The sequence below is a fragment of the Vicia villosa genome, unplaced genomic scaffold (genome assembly GCF_029867415.1).
Source record: "Vicia villosa cultivar HV-30 ecotype Madison, WI unplaced genomic scaffold, Vvil1.0 ctg.000037F_1_1_3, whole genome shotgun sequence".
Lineage (NCBI taxonomy): Eukaryota > Viridiplantae > Streptophyta > Magnoliopsida > Fabales > Fabaceae > Vicia > Vicia villosa.
Window position 1 is genome coordinate 331,419 of NW_026704971.1, and position 21,112 is coordinate 352,530.

Sequence of the window (21,112 nt, forward strand, 5' to 3'; positions counted from 1 at the left end):
ATTGCTTACAACTCACTAGTTCTATGCAATTCATGGTGGTTAAAAAAAATAAAAGTGTGAGCCCTTTAATCTAGAGAAACATAATTCAAATTATAAAATGTAAATTTTTTGAAAAAATTTATATATTTTTTTAAATTTCACCACTATAGAATCCATCCACACCAATTTTTATTTTTTTAATATTTATGAGAATTTAATTAATGTAGATTTTAAACTAAATTAAAATATCTTACGAGCAAACTAAGTTCGTGTAGTTTTTTTAATATTTTGATGTAATTTATTTTGATGTAGTAGCTTAATATTTTTAAAGCGTAAGTAGAACAAATCTTTTTAAAATTAAATTTTCAATTAAATTCTTTCTTTTATTTTTTCTTAACTTAAGTTTTTTTTCATTTTATTTCTCAATTAAAAACATAAAATTAATTACAATGGAATGTGATAGAGGAAAATGGAATGAATAAGCTAAAGCAACAAGGAGAAAGGGTGGAGTGAAGAAAATCGCGTTTGCAAAATGGATTCGAATGTAAGGGATTTCATAGCAAAGGAAGTTCCCGATTGGAACGACGAAGTAATCGCCGTTGCTCGATTCAAGGCATTTTCCGGTCAAAGATCCGATTGGCAACCAAATTTCCTCTTCTGGCGGGACTTGATCATCAAAATCGCTTCCCATTTTCGTTTCCTCCTCATTCGACCTTCTCAGGTACTTGCTACTAGGGTTCCCCCCCCCCCCCCCCCCCCCCCCCCCCCCCCAATTTCCCTCTTTTTTTACTCTTTTCCCTCTTACCTTAAATTTGTTGTTTTTAGGTCAAGAATGATTGGTTTAATCGAGGAGGGTTAACCCCTTTGTGTATCGACGATGTACTGGTGAGTGTTACTCATATTTTTCTGTTATAAGCATGCACTTTTAAGTATGTTTGGTCCTGTAGTGAAGAAAATTGATTTTCAATGAATTGATTCCCTATAAACTGATTCGGACTACAAGTGAGGTGAATGTAAAGTGATGAATGTTTGGATACACTCATATAAAAATGGGTTGATAGGTAAATTTTAGTGTAGAATCACATTAAACTCAAACGCTTAAATCTTAGTGTGTTTGGTTATGTTCTGAGTGAATTGATCATTGTAGAATTGATTTTGGTTAAAAGTGAGTTGATGTAAAGTGATTTATGTTTGGATACATTTATGTAAAAATGAGATGAACAACAAATTTTAGTATAAAAATCACGTTTCACCTGAAAAGCTAAAGTATAATCAATTCTGGAGGTAGAATCAATTCTACATTAGAATAATCAAACACCTCAAAATCATTCCAAAATCAATGCTACCCTTCTATAATTGCTTTTGATTATTTCAAAAGATAAACCAAACATACACTTCAAGTAGAATAAATTCTAGAAAGCATAATTAATTTTATTTGAGAGCAACCAACATATCATAGTGTATGTTTGGTTCTGCGGTGAGGAGAAATGATTCTGATTAAAAGTGAGTTGAACGTAAAGTGATTTATGTATGGATACATTTATGTAAAAGTGAGTGGAACAATAAGTTCGGTGTAAAAGTCACGTTTAAACTCAAAAGCTACAAATTGTAACTCCAAATAGAATCAATTCTATTTTAGAAGAATCTAACACTTCAAAATCATTCCAATATCAATTCTACATCTCTAGAATTGCTTTTGGCTCTTCCAAAAGCTAAACAAACTATACTAAGTATGTTTGGTTCTACTGTGTAGAAAATTGAGTTTCAATGAATTGATTATGGTAAATTGATTTGGCCTAAAAGTGAATTGGAATGTAATTTGAGGATTTATGTTTGGATACATTCATACAAAAGTGAGTTGAACAGGAAATTTCAGTAAGTTTCAGTATAAAAATCACTTTGACTCAAAAGTTATAAATCTTAGCTTCAATTATAATCAATTCTAGAAAACGTAATTAATTTTACTTGAGAACAATCAAACATATCAAAATCAATTATACACATTAAGAATCAATTATGAGTGCTCCAAACGTGAAATCAGACATTCATGATGGTTAAACTTAATTTGATACACAACTTTTTGTATAGAGGGTTTTGAAGGGTTAAGTATATATTTTGATATGGTAGACGATTATATCACATTTCAATCCTACTTTTTTTTCCCTTTTGGAATCATTTTAAAGCTTCCTTAATTTAGAAATGAAAGATAAGATATTCATCCAAACACACCCTTGGTGTTTTGTTTTTTATCTTTACATTTTATCATTTTTCAGTCTCTAATGTATAATGAAGGTGACATCACAAGACCTGGGGATCTTTTTGATCCAAGGAGCGGAAGATTCTCCCAACTAGTCAGAAAAATGACTTACTTAATATCCAGACCAGCTATACCAGATATCATGGCTGAAGAAACCGTGGTCCTAGCTCCTCTGCTCAAGGTTGTTAGCAATCCACTTTTTGAGCAATTCGTGTTTTGTTTTCCTTTTGTTTATTTTATGCATGTGTGTGTTTGTTTACCTTGTTCATTTGTTATTAAGATTGACCAACATCTATTTCATAAACACGGCCAACCTACTACTAGAGTTCATTTCAAATTTTCAATGAAGAATGGTTCCATGTCAATATTCTTATACTTTGTGTACACAGCAGAAACACCTAAGGTCTCTGAGAAATTTTGCATTTGTTTGATATCTTTCAATTTGGATAAATCAAACACTTCTAACATTGATCAATCTATATTCTCGTGATCTAATGTCCAACAATGGATTTTATCCTTACAAATTTTGAGATAGAAAGCTGAATATCATATTGAGATATTACACACCAAAATCACTGGTCAACAATTGAATTTGTTACCTATTATAGTTCCAAACTAATTTCACATTAATGAATTCTTCCTATTAAATACTTTAAACACAGGGACCATACATTGTCTAAAATTACTTTTGTTAATTTTATGAAATCTTTATGATATTTAAGCCGAATACACTCCAAACTGTTTAATAACTCTGCAGCACAAGGACTGTGTGCATCAGTTCATCTGGTGTATGACGTCTGATCTCAGCAATTGTTCATGTTTGCTTTAATGCAATGCTGGAGCTAGCAAGTCAATTAAGTTTGGAGGATTGGGCTAAAATTTCCTTTGTTTAAGTATGCTAGACATTTTTCGATATAAAACTCAGATTACAGTTCTGTTTCATATGTAGGATAAGGCTGCTGAAGTTGTAAAACATCTATCTGAAAGTCACTGGAATTCATCTTGTATCGTCACAATGAAGAAATTTCAGGAGATATGTGGAGGGCCTGATGAAGCTTCTGTAATGTTGAGGTATCTGTCAGGGTGTAGAACAGCACAGTATCTGTCAGTCCGTAAGAATGAATTTGTAGAGGTACAGGGTACTAAAACTTTTTAAAGTTATTATTATGATCAGAAAAAAATCAGTTGTTTAGTACTCCTTGGGCAAGGTTTTTGGTGTCTCCGCCAACTTTTGATATTTCTAGTAAATTAATAGTAATCCGATAATCATTAATACTTGCCAGGATTGCTCCCTTACTACGGGAGGAATTATCATTTATCATTGCTTATTAGATTTTTATGCCTGAAATGTTTGTTATATCCCTTTTTAATTTTACAGGGGGTAAAAGTTTTGCTCTCACAAGCAGCATTATCCAGCGTCTCTAATTTAGATTGTGATGTACTGTACTTGATTTGGACAATCGAGAAGCTTCAGCAACAATTAGATGTGATTGACAGGCGTTGTGAATTGTAAGTTTATTATATGAATCTGTATAAAACAATGTAAGGGATGTTTGCATAAAAGCATTTCCTCACAGATTGTTTCTATTAGGTCAAGAAAATCAGCAGTGGCTTCTATACATTCTGGGAACAGAAAAATAGCTCTCAGGTATGCAAGGGAGCTGAAGTTGGCCACCCAGAGTAGAGAAAAATGTACATCACTTTTGAATAGAGTAGAGGAAGTACTTGGTGTTATTGTTGATGCCGAGTCAACAAAAAAGGTACAACTTTGAATATTGTAACAAATTGATCAGTTTATATCAAATCAAATTCAGTATTTTACATTGAACTGCAGCATATTGTCTTTGTTATATCCCGTAATCTATTATTTGTTATCAGGTTTCTGAAGCTATGCAGATTGGAGCACATGCCATGAAAGAAAATAAATTAAGCGTGGAAGATGTTGATCTTTGTTTAAGAGATGTCCAAGAGAGCATTGATTCACAGAAGGAAATTGAAAAGGCACTAGGTATATTTTTTTTATCATATCTTTTGTGACTCACATTATCCTGAAATCATTAATATGGAATTGAATTTTTAAGCATGCTGCTTTTTGGCTGCAGAGCAAACTCCATCATACACAGACATTGATGATGAAGATATTGAAGAGGAACTCGAAGAGTTAGAGCTGGCTCTTGAGAAAGAGGCTCAAGTCGATACACCGGAAAAGACTATTACCAGTGAAGAAGGAACTGCAACTTTGGAAGCCTCTGAATTACTTAGTGACACTCTCTCAAAACTCAAACTTTCAGACAATACAGTAGGAAAGTCAAGAACCACTCAGTCGACATCAAAAGGAGAGAAAACGGCAAATTTAGCAATGTAAACCGATAGTTTAGAAGTGAAGAGAGTTCAATGACTACATACTATTTTTAGAAGATCGTAAAATATGATTGAATGCTGTATAAAATATGTTTATATGTTAGAGAATGTCTCTTTTTTGTTAACCCTCCGTGATCAAAAACCTTTTCACCTCAGCAGTCACAAAGTTTTCTCATGACTTATGCACTTTGAGTGGCTATGAGACCAATCTTTGAGTTGGCACAAAACATAGTATGTCTTATCTCTCTTCACAATTTCAAGAATCGAACTTAGAATTTTCAAAACCCACAGCTGTTATTACATAAACAGATACATTTCTGTAAGGTGTTAACCAACTTTACACTTGCCTTTAACAAACCTAATCAGTCTATTGTCATCTAGTGTCAACTGAGTAAAAAGTTTTATACCAGGTGCTACTAGACCAAATGTACCAATGTAATGATCTCCTGATGTGGTATGAGAGCGATAGTTTGATTAAAGGCGACCGATTCTTGACCCGTCCTTGTATCAACTAACAATAGCTTGTGCTGCCAAAACTTGATTGCTTTGTTCCATGCATTTTTGAGCCTGTGCAGAATTAGCCACATGTCTTGCTAGGTTGATTCTGGTCACAATAAGAATTTGCTGCAGTGGAAGAGTTTCCGATGATAGGAAGTGTGAAAGGTGCATTATGAATTGACATCGGTGGTGGTAGTAATTGGTTGGAAAAACCAAACATCTGAACTCTGATGTTGTTATTATTGTGGTCAGTGACACCATTACTCATTTGTGGAATAGGAAACTGGACTTCTGGCCTAAACCCCATTAAATGTTGTGCATTCATATTCATACTCATACTCATATGATGTGCTGGTAACATCATAAGATGATTAATGGGCATACAAATTCCTCTACCCATTGTCATAATCTGCAACATCATAATTCACAACATTAATATAAGACTATAGTATAATCTCAACATAAATTATATGTTACATAGAAAAAGGACATGAAATTTTACCTGTAACTGAAGCTTTAGGGTTTTAAGATAATCAATGGCATCATCAAGCATTGAAGCCTTGTCCATCTATAACAAATACAAAGCAAAACGTTTATATAATTAAATTAAAAGGAATAAGGTTTAACATAGAAAAATTAAATTGAATTAATGTTTACATACCTTATTGCAATTTGGTATGAGCTTTTTCAATGTATGAATTTTCTCGTTGATTTTGTCTCTTCTCTTCTGCAAACATCCACAAATATATATCAGTTACATGTAATTAATTAACTAGCATGTATAAATACAAATATTTCTTTTTCTTTTTCTACTGATATTTTAAAAATGTTCCTCACCCTTTGAGTTAAATTATGGCTTTTTGCATTCTTGTAGCTTCTCTTGACTCTTTTTCCTTCACGAGCTGGCTTCTCTTTCAACATATTTTCTGAGGTTTCTTCTTCATCCTGTGGCATCAAACAATCACTCTTTAGTACGAGTATAACACTAAATCTTTATATTGAAAGTGTGTCTGATATCTAACACGTGTCATATTGTTGTGTTTGTGTCAATGGTTTATTAATTCCACTTACATCACTAAAATATGGTGAGTCATAATTGTCCTCATGATTTCCGAAACCAAAGTTTGAATCATTTGAGGCTTCAAGTGAACATGCAGAAGAAGATGATGGTTCATCATATCCTTCAATATCACTAGCTTTTCTCTTCTCTCTAATTCCAAAAGCAGTACTATGGCTATCAGAAACTTCAGAATGTTCATCAATGGTTGGTAGCAATTGTGTTAAAGGCTTTTGTTGTTGGAATTTTGTAGAAGCAATGGCTTTTGATTCTTTCCCTTGATGAGTTGATTTGAGAAACACTTTAGGTATAGAAAAGTTTGAGAAGTTCACTTTTTCTGTTTTTTGATATTCACACCCTCCTAAGTACTTGTTTGAAGTTTCCACTCTTGGTTTTTTGAATGGTGGTAAGTATGTGAACATGTGAGTGTTGTTCTTGGTTTGTGAGGATTGAAAATCAATGTAAGAGGAAGTAGAATCAAACATGTTGTTAAGAAGGACAAGTTTTGTTTTTTTGGGTTAGGAATTGTGTTGTGAGTGATGACACTAAAGGAAAAGTTATGTGTCTTTAATAAGATGAATATGAATTGAGGAAAATGTCATATATAAGGATCCATGTGGTGTATCTTTAAGGCTACTTAGGTGTGGTACATCTCAAATTTAATTCCTAGGACTAAGTGAAATAATGGTTTAAGAGATTCTCACGAAAGGTCTTCCACAAATTAGTATGACATTGTAGCTTTCTATTTGTCGTTTTGATTTGATTTGGAATTTGGAATCAAGAGAGACGTGGATCATTGCTTACCACCACTTTTTTTAACATTTAAAATGATGTCTAAATAATTTACTTCCATTGTTATGTATAAATTTTTAGATTGAATAAATGATTTATCATCCTTAGAGTTAGAAAATTAAAAGTGTTGACAAATGATATGAAATTATGTTCATTGTCATAAGACTTTTTCTCATGTTTGACCTGTTACTTGATGCGATTTTGAGGATTGTCCATTAGATAGTAAAACCTTTCGTCCTCAATTTTTCATAGAGAAAAACTTCAATTAAGTTTACACATGTTTTATTTCTATCTACCGTACACCGGAACATCTATTAACATAAGTATAAATTATCTTTCTCGTGCGTGTCAAAAACTATTTCTTTAAAAATACTATGTCTCGTTGAAATATATCAAATATGACATTTTTAACAAAACCGTATCAGTATTTAAAGTCTTGAAATTCATTACAATAAATCATATATTTTTTAAATGTATTCAAATACGTGACAAACAAAACAAATATAATAAAAAAATTATAAGGTGATAATCCAACATTATACCATATTATACCGGTGGCATGTGTAAATCCTAACATTCTTCATAAAAATTGTTACTAAATTTGAATTTTGTGAAAACACAGCTCTCTCAAATATAATTTAAGAGTATTCTTATAATTTAAACATGTTATGAGTCAGACAAAAACCCAAAAATAAAAGAACATCCCAACCAACACTCATTTCTAACATTGAAAATCATAATTCATTCAAATAATAATACAAACTACAATGACTACGTCGTCGCATACGTAACCACAATTTGTCTTGACGGCCGAACCTAACAATCATGTTAGTTACTGTTGTAACACCTTTGAATTGGGACAACTGATTAAGATTTTAATGTAAAAGAAATAGTTACATCATTTTCAAAGTCCCACATATGATTAAGGATAAGATCTAGGTTCCCGACATTATGATCTATATCTTTCCATTATTCCAAGATTAACCTTATATGAGCAATGGAAATTAGACACGTATAGAGTCATAGAAAATGACTATGTATTAAACATTGATTAGAGTCACATTCAAAAGAAACCCCACAATATGGAATCCAAGTTTCTTTTGGTGAAGCATGAGCCACGTGATGGCAACAAACAAGGGCACGCACACTCCCTTATGTGTCATTAATTTATAGGGTAGAAATGAGTGTGGAGCCTCTCTTTCTCACGTGAAAGTCACATTGGGTTCACGTGCCTACGTGTCATATTGTCTATACTTTTTTGGGGTCAGTCCTTTGAATTTTATAGACCATGCTAATGGAAGTCGACATATCAACAACTTACAAATTTATTAAATTTAAATATAAATTATATGTGATTTAATTTTAAATAATTAATTTAAAAATTTTGTTTTGATTGTTTTGTTAAGCCAAATTGATTGATAGTTGAGTAGAGGCATAAATACAGGGGCCACGAGTTCAAACCCGTTATATCTTATTTGTTTTACATATAAAGAGTGAATTCCAACCATTAAATTAATTGACCAAAAATAACTCGATTTAATCTTGTAGTGTTATATTTGTAGGACTCTTTAGAGCGACGGCAACATATCCTCCAAGGGGAGGTATTGCCTCGACCCAAAGAATTATTATCGCTCCGTCATGGGAAACGTGGGAAAATGCGTTTCTGAAGCATAGAGAAATCAGGGTCACTAACTAACCCACGACCTTCTCGAAAATATGGATTGAACGGTCCACAATTGATGAGTGGGCGATGACCCTTCCCATGAGAAACCTAGGCCCTAAAAGACCTCTATAAATATATATCCCCTGTAGGAAGAAATGACAGATCTTAAGTCATAGAAATCTTAAGCCATACTGATCATTACACCCCAAAAAAATATCGCTTAACTCACATTAATCACCCCCTCAAAAGCTTATACCTGAGCACGTTATTCATCTACAAAGTCTCTCACCTCACGTGAACATGACTCCTAAGACCACTATAAGACACTACCGTACAAGCTTCTCGCTGTCGTGGGTAAGTCCTAACCACCATACAATGAAATATACCTACTAAGGTCTCCGAGTCTCCCCACCCTTGTAGAGTTCACACACATCATTTTTTATCAGTACAATGGCGCCCACCGTAAGGCCCTAGAAAAACTAACCTGGACCACACTCATACTCTAACTCCCTTCATCTTCCTTACGAGGATGGCCAACATAACCCTAACCTACAATACAAACACCATTACTGGATATTTCGCCGGTGGATGTAATTCCAGATCCCCCTGAATGAAATATTCAAGACGGGTTTTTGCAGCAAATGTAATATCCCCTGGCTTCCCTAGAAACTCTCAAGGGAAAATATGGGTTAACATCATATTCTTCGAGGAGGACGCCCTCGACATCAACCATCACTGTACAACACGATAACTAGGAAATCATCCGTGTTTTGATAGATCTTGGCATCTCTGTTGACGTCCTATTCTAGAACGCCTTCCAGAAACTGCAACTCGACCCAAACAACATAAAAATGTTCAGTGGTTCTTTGACGGGGTTATCAAGAGAACAAGTGCAACTAATGTGCCACATAACCCTAGAAACCACATGTGGAGAGTGAGAGGAAGCCTAGACAACTGACGTCAGCTACCTCATTTTGGACGCTTGGTCACCATATATTATCATTCTGGGGCGACCGACTATCAACGCTTAAGAGTAGTCGTGTCCATATTGTACCTAACCTTAAAATACCTAATCATAATGGGCAAGTCATTACGAATTAGAGGAGACCAACAAGAAGCTCGAAAGTGCTATCAAAGAAGCCTGAAGATAGCCAAAGAAGAGCTTGCCCTTGTTGATGTCCCTCAATCTAAATTTCTAAATACTGACTTCGAGTGTTAGGACCTAAGACTAGGTGCGAAAGCATAAAGACTCACGCCCACGAAATATTTAAAGAAGATCTAGATAGGTCCCCACACCCATCAAGTGACGAAGATAGGTACTTCATTGTCCACAAAGGAGGAACGGGAACTAGTCGCCCAAATCATTAAGAATGTCAACCTGCATGATTGGGATCCCTCTGACATGCAAGAAATAGACACCAAAGTGGTGAGCCATCGCTTTTCCATACATAGTTCTTACATACTATTTAAACAGAGGAAGCGGAAAGTTGGCGAGGAAAAGGGGGTCTTCATTGATGAAGAGGTGGGGAAACTATCTAGCATTGGATTCATCATGGAAACAAAATACTCCATTGGTTAGCCAACGTCGTTCTAGTAGGGAAGGCTAACAAAATAGATGGCACATGTTTGTAGATTTCACCAATATGAATGCCACCTTCCCTAAAGATCTGCACCCACTCCCAAAAATCGATTGCGTCATTGACAAATCATCACGCTGCCACACGCTGATTTGTATGGATGCGTATTCGAGGTTGTACCAGATTTGAATGGATTGCTTGGACGCATCGAAAATGGCCATCATGTCGAATCATGATAACTACTACTACAATGTCATGATACTTAAGACTATAAAAGGATGCAACCATGTAGAATACTTGAAGGATGTCCTGCAGTCATCCAGTATATATGATATACACCTAAACCCTACTAAATGTTCTTTTGAGGTTCAAACGGGGAAATTCTTAGGCTTTATGCTGACGCAGAGTGGAATCGAAGCTAATCTAGGTAATTGCCAAGCAGTTATCATCATGAGGATCCTTACTAACATAAAGGAAGTACAATAGCTCATAGGTCACCTCGCAACCCTATATAGCGTCTTTCCTACACAGGCGATAAAGCCTTCCTCTTTTTCCCACCTTAACGAAGAAAGAGAGGTTTTAGTGAAACCTCGAGTGCGAGGGAGCTTTCACCAAGGTCAAGAACTTCCTCACACCGCCCCCCGTCCTGACTCGCCCGAGAGAGGAGTCACCATTACTCCTTTATCTATCGATTATAGATCAGGCGGTATGCTCAGTCCTTGTCCAAGAAATAGAAAATGTGGAGAAACTTGTGTATTTCGTAAGCACGGTTTTCAATGGTGCCGAAGTGCACTATCAAAATATTGAGAAACAAGTGTTATTCGTCGTCATGATGGTGAGGAAATTAAGACCATACTTTTAGGGTCACATGATCCTAGTAAAAACCAATTATCATGTCTGAAAAGTCTTGAAGAAACCCAATTTAGCAAGAAGAATTGTATCCTGGGCAGTGGAAATCTCGAAATACAAAATTAAAAAGTCCCAAGGGGAAGCATCAAATCACACGATCTGGTAAACTTCGTGTCCAAATTCAGCTCACCTGTATATGAGGAGACACCTTCAGAATGAGCTTTATATATAGATGGAGCCTCCAACTTAAACGGGAGCGTCGTCGGGATAATTCTATAAGAACCTGGAGAAATACTTATCGAGCAAGCCTTAAAGTTTTAGTTCACTTCCACCAATAACCCGGCGGAGTACGAGGCTCCCATAGTCGGAATGATTCTCACCTTAGAGATGGGAGCCTTAAGACTAAAGGCCAAAAATAAGACAAGTTACTTGTCTTTCTCTTAGCTCAAAATACTTGGTTTTCACCAGTGTGTTGACAGTTTACACAAGTGGACTTTTCTCTCAATTCAAATCTAAGTATAATCAGCATTATAAAATTCAATCAGCTAAACTTATCAGATACTAAAAGATCCCCTTGATTATTCTTAAGTGAAATTTTCTAAAATTTGATTGATGTTTCACACACAAACTTACACTTGCCTAATGTAACAGGCTTAGCAGCTGATAGGTTAAAGAAAAGAACATACCTTTTGAAGGAGGTTTTGATCATTCTTGATGCAAATCTCCTTTAATATTCTGATAGCTTGAATTTTGTAGGAGTTGATCAAAGATAATCAGTCTTCAAGATTGAACTTCCTCAGAAGCTTCTGTTAAGTACTCAGACTGATAAATATAGATTCTATTTTCTTTGGTTGATCGCTTCTTTTGTTCATCCAGTTTATTTTCTAATATCACCCAATTCCAACAATTCACTTTTGGACGAACTGAAGAGACCAAAGAATCAATAGAAACCATAGTCATAATTTATCCTTTGTGGCTTCTTCCAAAATCCACACTAGCTTCCTCTTTCAGTGTTGGGGTTCAGAATGTATGCCTTCTTTCTTTTATATCTAATAGTCAGCCATTGTCCTGTTATTAGAATTGTATCTTTGTTTCTTTCTTTGGGAATATTTGCATCAAATAAAATTCTAGATTTAGGTACCCGTACTCTTATGGGTCCTCTAATGTTAGTTCTAATAGGCTTTTTCTTATTTTGTGCTTTTTCCTGATAGTAATGCTTAGGCTCAATCCAAATTTTTTGGTTTATAAAAGTTTTGTCTTAGATAAGTCTTGACTTTAGTTTTTGAATCCTTCAGAATCTTTGGCCCATAGATCCTTTGTTCTGGTTTCTTTAGAACCTTTGACTTGAAGGTCTTTGGTTCTGGATTCTTCAGAACTTTTGACTTTTAAACCTCACGTTCTGATCTGATATGAACCTTTGATTGCTGATTCTTGAGAACTGTCTTTTTCAGAATGTTGTCTTTGAAGTCTCAGGTGCAGATTTATTCAGATCTTTTAAAACAGTAATCTTCGGTTATGACCAGGTCAGATTCTTACCCTTATCAAAAGCAGGCACAAAATAAGTTTTTAGCTCTGTTTGAGCATTGCTTGAAGAAGAAGGATCTAAGGGTTTATTTAGAAGCTGAACTTTGGAGAATTCTCCATTATAACCAGACCTTCTCCTTTGATCTTACTTACTTCATTGATCATTGAAGAGAGTTTAGTTCTTTCAAGCCCTATTGTGATAAAGCTTTGAAGAGACAGCTTATGTTCTTCTAATGTTTTATCAGAATCTTTATCTAAGATAGCCTTATGATCTTTTTCAAGGGTTTCAAATTTTTCTTCAGACATTTTTAATTCTTCTTTGAAAAGATCACGATCTCTCTTTAAGATTTTCATGTGTCTTGCTTTGGCTTTGAACGACTCATGAGGTCTTGAATGAAGGAAAAAAGATGAGAACGAGATAAGTTAGAAAATACCTCATCTTCTTCGTCTGATTTTGAACTAGAGCAGGATTAAGATTCTGCATCAGATGATGTGAGAGCCATCCACGCTAAATTTTCTTCTCCGTCATCTTTGTCAAAACTTTCTTCATTATCAAGTTCATTCGATGTTTCCATGAGACTTTTCTTGAATGTGTTTATGAAGTCGTCCTTTTGGAAGCTTCCTTTCTTTGATTTGTCCTTCTGTAGATCAGGAGAATTAGATCTAAAGTGACCACAATTATTGTAGTTGTAGATGATCTTTTGGTTAACTTCTTTGTCTCTGGAACTAGAGCCTCTGAAGCCACTGTTTCTACCAGAGAATATGTTGTTCCTTTTAGCCATTTATTGAAATCTTTAATGATAAATTACATTTCCTCATTATCAGAGCTATCATCAGAAGCTTCTTTTGTTTTGCTGACTCTTGAGGATCTAGAAGCTTTATCACTAGATTTCTCAGCAACATATTTTAAAGCCAGTGATTTAGACATCTTCACAGGCTCGCCTCCATTTAGTTCCATCTCATGGCTCTGAAGGTTGCTTATCAAATTTTCAAGACTTAGAGTATTCAAGTCTTTAACCTCCTGAATGGCTGTAACTTTAGTTCTGAGACTCCCAAAAAAACTCCTTAGAATATTCTTGACATGATTTGCAGATGTATAATAACTCTTGTTCATAACCTGAAGGCCTAATATCGCAACCATGGGATGATTCAGAAGTCAGTTATGAAAGGGGAGGGTGTTAGAACAAGATTTGGTTATGCAATATATCTCTGAGTTTTGATGATAACAATGAGTATGTTTATATGAACAATTTTGGTACTCTAATGTTTGTTGCTTTGAGCTTTTAACAAACAGGTTGTGAATATGATGAAAGGCATGGCCAACACATCATAAGATACCAAGTTCCGCTTCTGCACAACACAAGTTCTGATGAACAGTAGCAAACCACTTCAAAAGACTCTGAAGTTGTAACTCTGATACGAAGTATGAAGAAACCAATATAAAGACCAAGTACTGAAGACTCTGAAAATGAAGTTCTGAAGACTCTGAAGACTTGAAGCTCTGAAGATTCATGTTTCTAAAGACAAAGGGTACTGAAGACCAAGTGCTGAAGACTCTGAAGACGTAGCTCTGAAGACTTGAAGTTCTAAAGACCTAAAAACTTATTTTCTTTTCTTCTAACTCATGCTCTCAACCTCTGAAGTTCAAGAAGAATAGAAGATAACTTTATGTAGTACGAGGTACAAGGTACAGATGAATGTTTCGTTCCACTACTATGAAAGAACAGACGTTGCGTACTATCTTGTCTCCCACTACATTCAAGCCGCTAAACTTTTGAAAATTCCAGAATTTCCCTCCAACAGATATATTATTATATTGGCTATATAAAGGGCTTGAAAACTCAAAGAGGAATCTGCTAATTCACGATCATATACATTCTTAAAAGACTGTCCATAGCTTTATTCTTTGTAAAGTCTAGAATCTGAAAAATATCTTTTACATTCAGCTTGTATAGAAGCATTTATTTGTAATAAACTCTTATTCAAATTATTGTTTAATTGTTCCTTAAGAGACCGGTTGGTCAGAATTTCTTGAGAAGTATAAGATTAATGTGTCTTAGAGTTTGTCCTCAAGAGACCAGTTAGTCAAAATTTCTTGAGAAGTTTAGGACTTGTGCGTCTTAAAGGTTATAATGTGAGTCATCAGAAGTTAGCCATGCAAGTTTAATCAGTTTGGTTATAATGGATTAATACCTCGTTTGAGAGAGGCGAAATCACCTTGACGGGTGGACTAGATTAGCTTGATATTTTTCAAGTGAACTAGTATAAACATACCTTGTTCTTTCCTTCACGTAATCTATTGTTATTATCAAGAGTGAAATATTTATTGTTCTTAAAGAGGGGCGTTGTTTTTCATAAAAAGCTTTGTTTGTTAAAACCCCTATCCAAACCCCCCTTTCTAGTGTTTTTCACACCTTTAGAGGGTACTAGCACCCCTCACATCTGTTGTATTCAACATGATCCATTTAGTTAATTTTGCGAATGAGTGTTAGTGTGATGTTTATTTGCGATCTTCTACTTATTAAGCGAAAAGAGAGAAAGAAAGAAAATATTTTTGGATTTTTTATTATTTGGCCTGACAATAATTTGGGTCTCGCTTATATGTATCTCTAGGTGCGATGGAGAACTCAATACTACGTAGTTCTGGATAGCAAATGTTTTGTGGGTTGGTTCATTTAAGCGAAAGAGTCTCAAGCTGTATTCAAATGGAAAACATTGCTTCCCAAAACATGGATTATTGAATATTTACATCTCTTTAAGAATGGATGGCTGAATCTTGATCGACACCCATTCTTGCTATCATCACATTTGAGTGGAAAACGTTTGATTTTCACATGTGGAAGTGTTGCTTGCATCGTCGTGGAATGAATATAACTTATTTTGTTTTTGAAAAAGGTTTTGAACAGAAAACCCTAGAGGCAAAAAGGTTTGAATGAGTTGGAGTTGATTTTAGGTGGATATGAGTGTCAAATGACCAAGATATTCATCTCGTATTCAAACACTTAGGGAAAGGTTGGAAATTCTTCCAGTTTGCCCGTTCAATTCGGTTTTATTGAAAAGAGTTAGAGGTGTTCAGTCTTAACTCTTTAACAGTCAGTGAGTATCAAATGACCGAGATATTCATCTTGTATTCAAATAATCGTGAGAAAGGTAGGATATTCATCATGCTCGATCGTTTACTATCTATTGAGTTCAAACTTAACCCGCTTAATAAAAATTTCCTGATTGGATCATAATTAATCAAATGGCCAAGATATTCATCTTGTATCTAATTAATTTAGGAAAGGGTTGGATATTCATCCAGATCGTCTGTTCAATTCGTTTATTTACGAAAAAATATTTTGCGAAGAAACGACTTGACATTGGATCAATCGTCAAATATTATTATGATTTTTTTTGAATTAATCGGAAGAGATACTCGACGTTGGATAAGCACTCCCATTGCATTCACTTTGGATTTGATTTGAAAAAAGACTCGACGTTGGATCGAGTTTGTTTTGATCTTTTTATGAAAGTGATTGATTTTAATTCTACCATATTCATGATTAACAATCATAAATCAATAAACAAAAGTAAACTAAACGCACTGCTAAGTTGGTATGGAAGAACTGCTGCTAAGCGGGAAATCCTTCTCTATACAAGTTCTCGGACGAGGTTTTTGAACAGAACTTCGATAGGCGAGAGGTGTAAGCACCGCGAGGTGTGAAGCGATCTCGTACTAAACGAAACTACTTTAACTTTCCATAACCAAAAAAAATAAAAGTAAACCTATTCCTCCTGACTCTAACAAGTAAGCAAGTAAAATTATTACAATATCATGGAAATAGGGATACACTTTATCGAATGGGAAATATTGCGAATAAAGATGAACAAGATAGTATAAAATTGAAGTGTAAACCGAACCAATAAAACACAAACAGTAGATGATATAACATGAAAATGGATGCAAGTTGTTTGAATGGATTTGAATTATTTTGAAAGAAATTTAATTTAGAAAGTGGTCAAGTTTACTTAATTAAATCAAAAGATTAATCAAATGGAGGGACATTTTATTTCAGCAAAATTATTTAATTAAAATTGATTAAGTTAATTAATTAGAATTAATTATAAAAATTAATCAATTAAAAATTCATTTAATTGATTAATCAAGATAATTAAATGTAATTAGAAAAATTAACTAACCAAAATGAAATTAATTAACTAATTCTACCAAATAAACACTTAATTATTTTTAATGATTTATTGAAATTAATGAATGAAAGTAAAAAATATAAAATAGAAGTAGACATGGAAGGGTTACAAATGAAAAAGGAGTGGTGCAATTAGAATGGAAATAGGGAGGCCCAAAGCAAGGCTGGCCCAAAAGACCAAGTTTCCTAAAAAAAATTCCAATTAAAATAAACAACGAAATAATAAAAAAAATATGAAAATAAAATGTGGGAAGAAAATGGCTGCACCGCACACCCTTTTAATTCTCTTAATCAATTAAAAATTCATTTAATTGATTAATCAAGATAATTAACTAACCAAAATGAAATTAATTAACTAATTCTACCAAATAAACACTTAATTGATTTTAATGATTTATTGAAATTAATGAATGAAAGTAAAAAGTATAAAATAGAAGTAGACATGGAAGGGTTACAAATGAAAAAGGAGTGGTGCAATTAGAATGGAAATAGGGAAGCCCAAAGCCAGGCTGGCCCAAAAGACCAAGTTTCCTAAAAAAATTCCAATTAAAATAAACAACGAAATAATAAAAAAAAATGAAAATAAAATGTGGGAAGAAAATGGCTGCACCGCACACCCTTTTAATTCTCTTAAGTTAGTTGTGTGTGGTCTAGCGGTGAATCACTTGCGTCTTGAGAGTGTGCTCCTCTCAATGTCTCAGGTTTGAAACCCGCTAGATACAAATTGCTTATTAAAATATATATATATATATATATATATATATATATATATATATATATATATATATATATATATATATATATATATATTCTCTTAAGTTAATTTTTTTTTGTATTTTATAAAAATGAATTAATTAAAAAAAGGTCAAATAAAACTCACCAAGCCCGTTTGTTTTGCCTTTTAAAAGTAATTTTTATAGTGTTACATAATTTGATGTAAAAAATATTTACAATTTTTTTCATAAGAGTTTCAAATAAAAATCTAGTTTGAATAATTATTCTTAAAATGTTATTTTAGGTATTTCATATTCTTACTGATTTTTTTTTAGATATCAAAATTTTGAAAAATCACTTAATTTTAAAGCTATTTCAAATAGTTTTTTATAAAAATTATTTTTGAAATACAACTTTTTGAAAAAAACTGCGATTTTAACTATGTTTTGGTCTTCAATAATATTTGTTTATGTTATAGGATGTCAAAAGTAATGTTTTAATTTAGACAAAACGAATATAAAAAAACTTATAATATTTTAAAAAACGATTTTATAAAATCTATTATTAAAAATACAAATAAAAAAAAATCTATTTTCTTAAAGCTGAAACAAACAGGATTATATCAAATAAAATAAGGAAAAAAAATTAAATAGGAGATAGAAATGTGAGGAAAGATTCGCCCATTGTTCATTTTTAATCTCAAAATTGGTGTTCATGTTTTAAATTTAATTGAATGAATTAAATGTCTAAAATAAATGAGAGACAAGTTTACTAACCAATCAAAAGCCACACAACAATTAAATGATCAATTAAATAATTATAAAACAATGAAAAAAACGTGAAAAAAGTGCAATCTGAGTAGACCAGCTCTAGAAGATCTGGCTAGTATTCTGGGAGTCAGGCATGTGCTTGGAACGGATAAGTACTTGGGCTTACTGCCAACGATTGGTAGAAGAAAGAAGGCCACTTTTGCTTTTATCAAGGATCAGATATGAAAACGGATAAACTCATGGCGATGAAGGTCGTTATCTATAGTAGGTAGAGAAGTTATGATTAAGACGATGCTACAGTCTATACCCTTATATATTATGAGTATCTTCATAATTCCTTGTGCGATGGTGAGTGACATCGAGAAGGTGTTAAATTGTTATTGGTGGGGGAGGAGGTTCTAATAATAAGGGTATAAGATGGTTGGCGTGGGATAAGTTATTGTGTCCTAAATAGGAAGGAGGGAAAGGGAGGGGAGGACTTTGAAAAATAGGAAGAATTGGGTGAAAAGAATAAAAATATTTTGGGTAGGAGGCTTTTGGAGGGTTTGATGTTATTCATAACACCAAAAATCCCAAGAAATGAGGGAACTCAAAAAATTGTATTGAAGGAAGGTTTTAGAGGGTTTTGGATGACTTACATAAATTTTCCAAATAACTTTTAGGTTGTTATATTATTCTGAAAATTAAAAATTTAGTAATGATAATGACTCTTTTAGCATTCTAAACAAAATCATTTTTTCAAAAAATGTCAAATATTTTTCTATATTTTTTAAAAATTTTGTTTTCGGAAGCCTTCCCTTCCCCTCCCCTCCAAACTCGCAAACATAGCCTAAGTGTTGTAAGAAAAATAAGTATTGTGCTTTCTTGTTAGAAGATTGTAGAGGGTATTGGAGTGAGGCTGAAACAATATCTAATATAGTGAATATCCTTCACAAGGTGTGAAGGGACTAGACGTACCCTTGTTTGTAAGGGGAACTAGTACAATTCTTGTGTCTCATTTATATTACTGCACATTTATTTATTTTTGCAAAATCTTTCATAAGTTCATTGTTCTTCCAGAAAAATAAAAGAAACATAACATCTTCAAAATAACGAGAAATTTTCTTAAAACCTAATAAATCCCATTTCTCATGTTGCACTCTACTATTACAATTGGCAGCAGAGTAGGTTAAGGTAACTTGCTTCTCGATCCGGTAAATATGGCTTTCACAAAACCATTATTGGTAGTCCGTGGAAATATCAACAAACCTCCATGTTTTGTTGGTGAATATTATGACTCTAGAAGATTCGCATGCGAATGTACTTAGAAGCACAAGTAAAAAAATTGAGATGCAGTTGAAAATGGTCCATTCGTTCCTACAACGATCATTAGTAAAGTTGAACAAGCAAAGGTGAAAGGCTCTTTGAGTGAAGATGACAAGAAGAAAGTGTTATTTGATAAAAAGGTAAAAAATATTCTTGCATCAACCCTTGGTATGGATGAATTCTTTCGTGTTTCTAATGGTAAAACAACAAAAGAAAGTTGGGATACTTTGGAAGTGAATCATGAAGGTATGGTAAAAGTAAAGAGATCCAAACTAAACACTCTATCACAAGAATACGAGATGTTTATAATGCAGCTCTGAGAAACAACATGAAGTTATTTGTTATGGTTGGTTATTTGGTTTTAGACTTGTAATAATATTTTTTTATGTTGTCAAAGAGGAAGGAAGTTGTAATGAGACTAGAATTGTTTTATGTGTTTTATGTTGTGGTTTGTGTGCAATGTTCCATTGGGAGCACAAACATTTTCTGTTTTGGCTCAAAGTCGAATCAGTTCCAAGTAAAAGCTGGCCAAGCATAAAAAAGAGGGGGAGAATGAAGTTACATATTCATAAGGGGAGATTGTTGCATGTCCCTAACACATTTAGGGGGGAGCACCCCTAATAAAGTTGTTTTATTTCTTGTCTTATCATTTTTGTTTATTATGATTTATTGCGTCTTCCTCATGATTGCACATCTTTTGAATCAAGGTCAAATCAATTCATTATTCATTTTGGCGTGCATAAATCAATTGTTATTTTTAGACATGATCATAATGGTTTAAGTCAATTGCCTGAGTTAATGAAACAAGAACAATAACTGATATGGATTCAAGTCATGTGGGAAGAAGAATATCAAACTATTTTGAAAAACTTGAAAAATTAAGATTTCTTGCGTGTATTTCAAATCACTCATAATCCATGACTCGAATCAAGAAAAACAAAGGAAAATAGAATAATTTGCGTGACTGTGATTTAAATCACATATTACTCCGGATTCAGATCATGCTGCTTTGTGATTTGAATCACAGTTTGTGCATGACTTGAGTCACAATTTGTGCATGAATTGAATCACAAAACCTTCTGCTAGCCACTGTCTTGTCTGATTTGAATCAAGCTTTACACATGATCCAAATCATGAATCTATATGACTCGAATCACTATCAAATCACAAGAAAATGGGTCACTTTCTTTATGAGATCTTGCTTCAACTTACTTACTCATTTGACTCAAATTATAAAATGCACTTGACTCAAATCTAATTAACTTTTTCCATCCTTTTTTGTTCTTAATCTCGAGCACATATAAAATGGTCTTGTCAACATTTTTCATATAAGAGTTTCATAATAATTTTGTGATTTTATGTGAAATTAACTACCTCTCACTTTTGAAAAGTTCAAAACCCCTGCATTCGAATTTCTTTCTTATTCAATCTTTGTTTTGATTTCAGATCTTGATAATGAGAGATTTGAAATTGTTTGAGGGATACGGTGTCTAGAAACTAATCGTTCTTGAAGAATGGATAAAGATTTTTAGGTTCTTGCAAGATTGAGGAATTGTCATTGGTGTTGACAAATTCT

The 21,112-nt window shown here is 33.5% G+C and overlaps 2 protein-coding genes across 2 annotated transcripts; one reads left to right on the plus strand and one right to left on the minus strand.

The window, feature by feature from the left end:
* Positions 1-426: 426 nt before the first annotated feature.
* Positions 427-4,722, plus strand: LOC131622686 (uncharacterized). Its single transcript, XM_058893727.1, has 8 exons — positions 427-700; positions 805-864; positions 2,253-2,417; positions 3,186-3,368; positions 3,615-3,745; positions 3,828-3,996; positions 4,115-4,244; positions 4,339-4,722. Exons 1-8 carry the CDS (start codon positions 512-514, stop codon positions 4,599-4,601), a joined length of 1,290 nt encoding a protein of 429 aa, XP_058749710.1. The 5' UTR covers positions 427-511; the 3' UTR covers positions 4,602-4,722.
* A 91-nt stretch (positions 4,723-4,813) lies between these two features.
* Positions 4,814-6,842, minus strand: LOC131622687 (transcription factor PIF3-like). The gene is made up of 5 exons (XM_058893728.1): positions 6,167-6,842; positions 5,933-6,040; positions 5,757-5,822; positions 5,598-5,663; positions 4,814-5,504 (listed from the first exon to the last, which is right to left on the minus strand). The coding sequence occupies exons 1-5, from the start codon at positions 6,635-6,637 to the stop codon at positions 5,175-5,177; spliced, it is 1,041 nt and encodes a 346-aa protein (XP_058749711.1). The 5' UTR covers positions 6,638-6,842; the 3' UTR covers positions 4,814-5,174.
* Between the last annotated feature and the right edge of the window lie 14,270 nt (positions 6,843-21,112).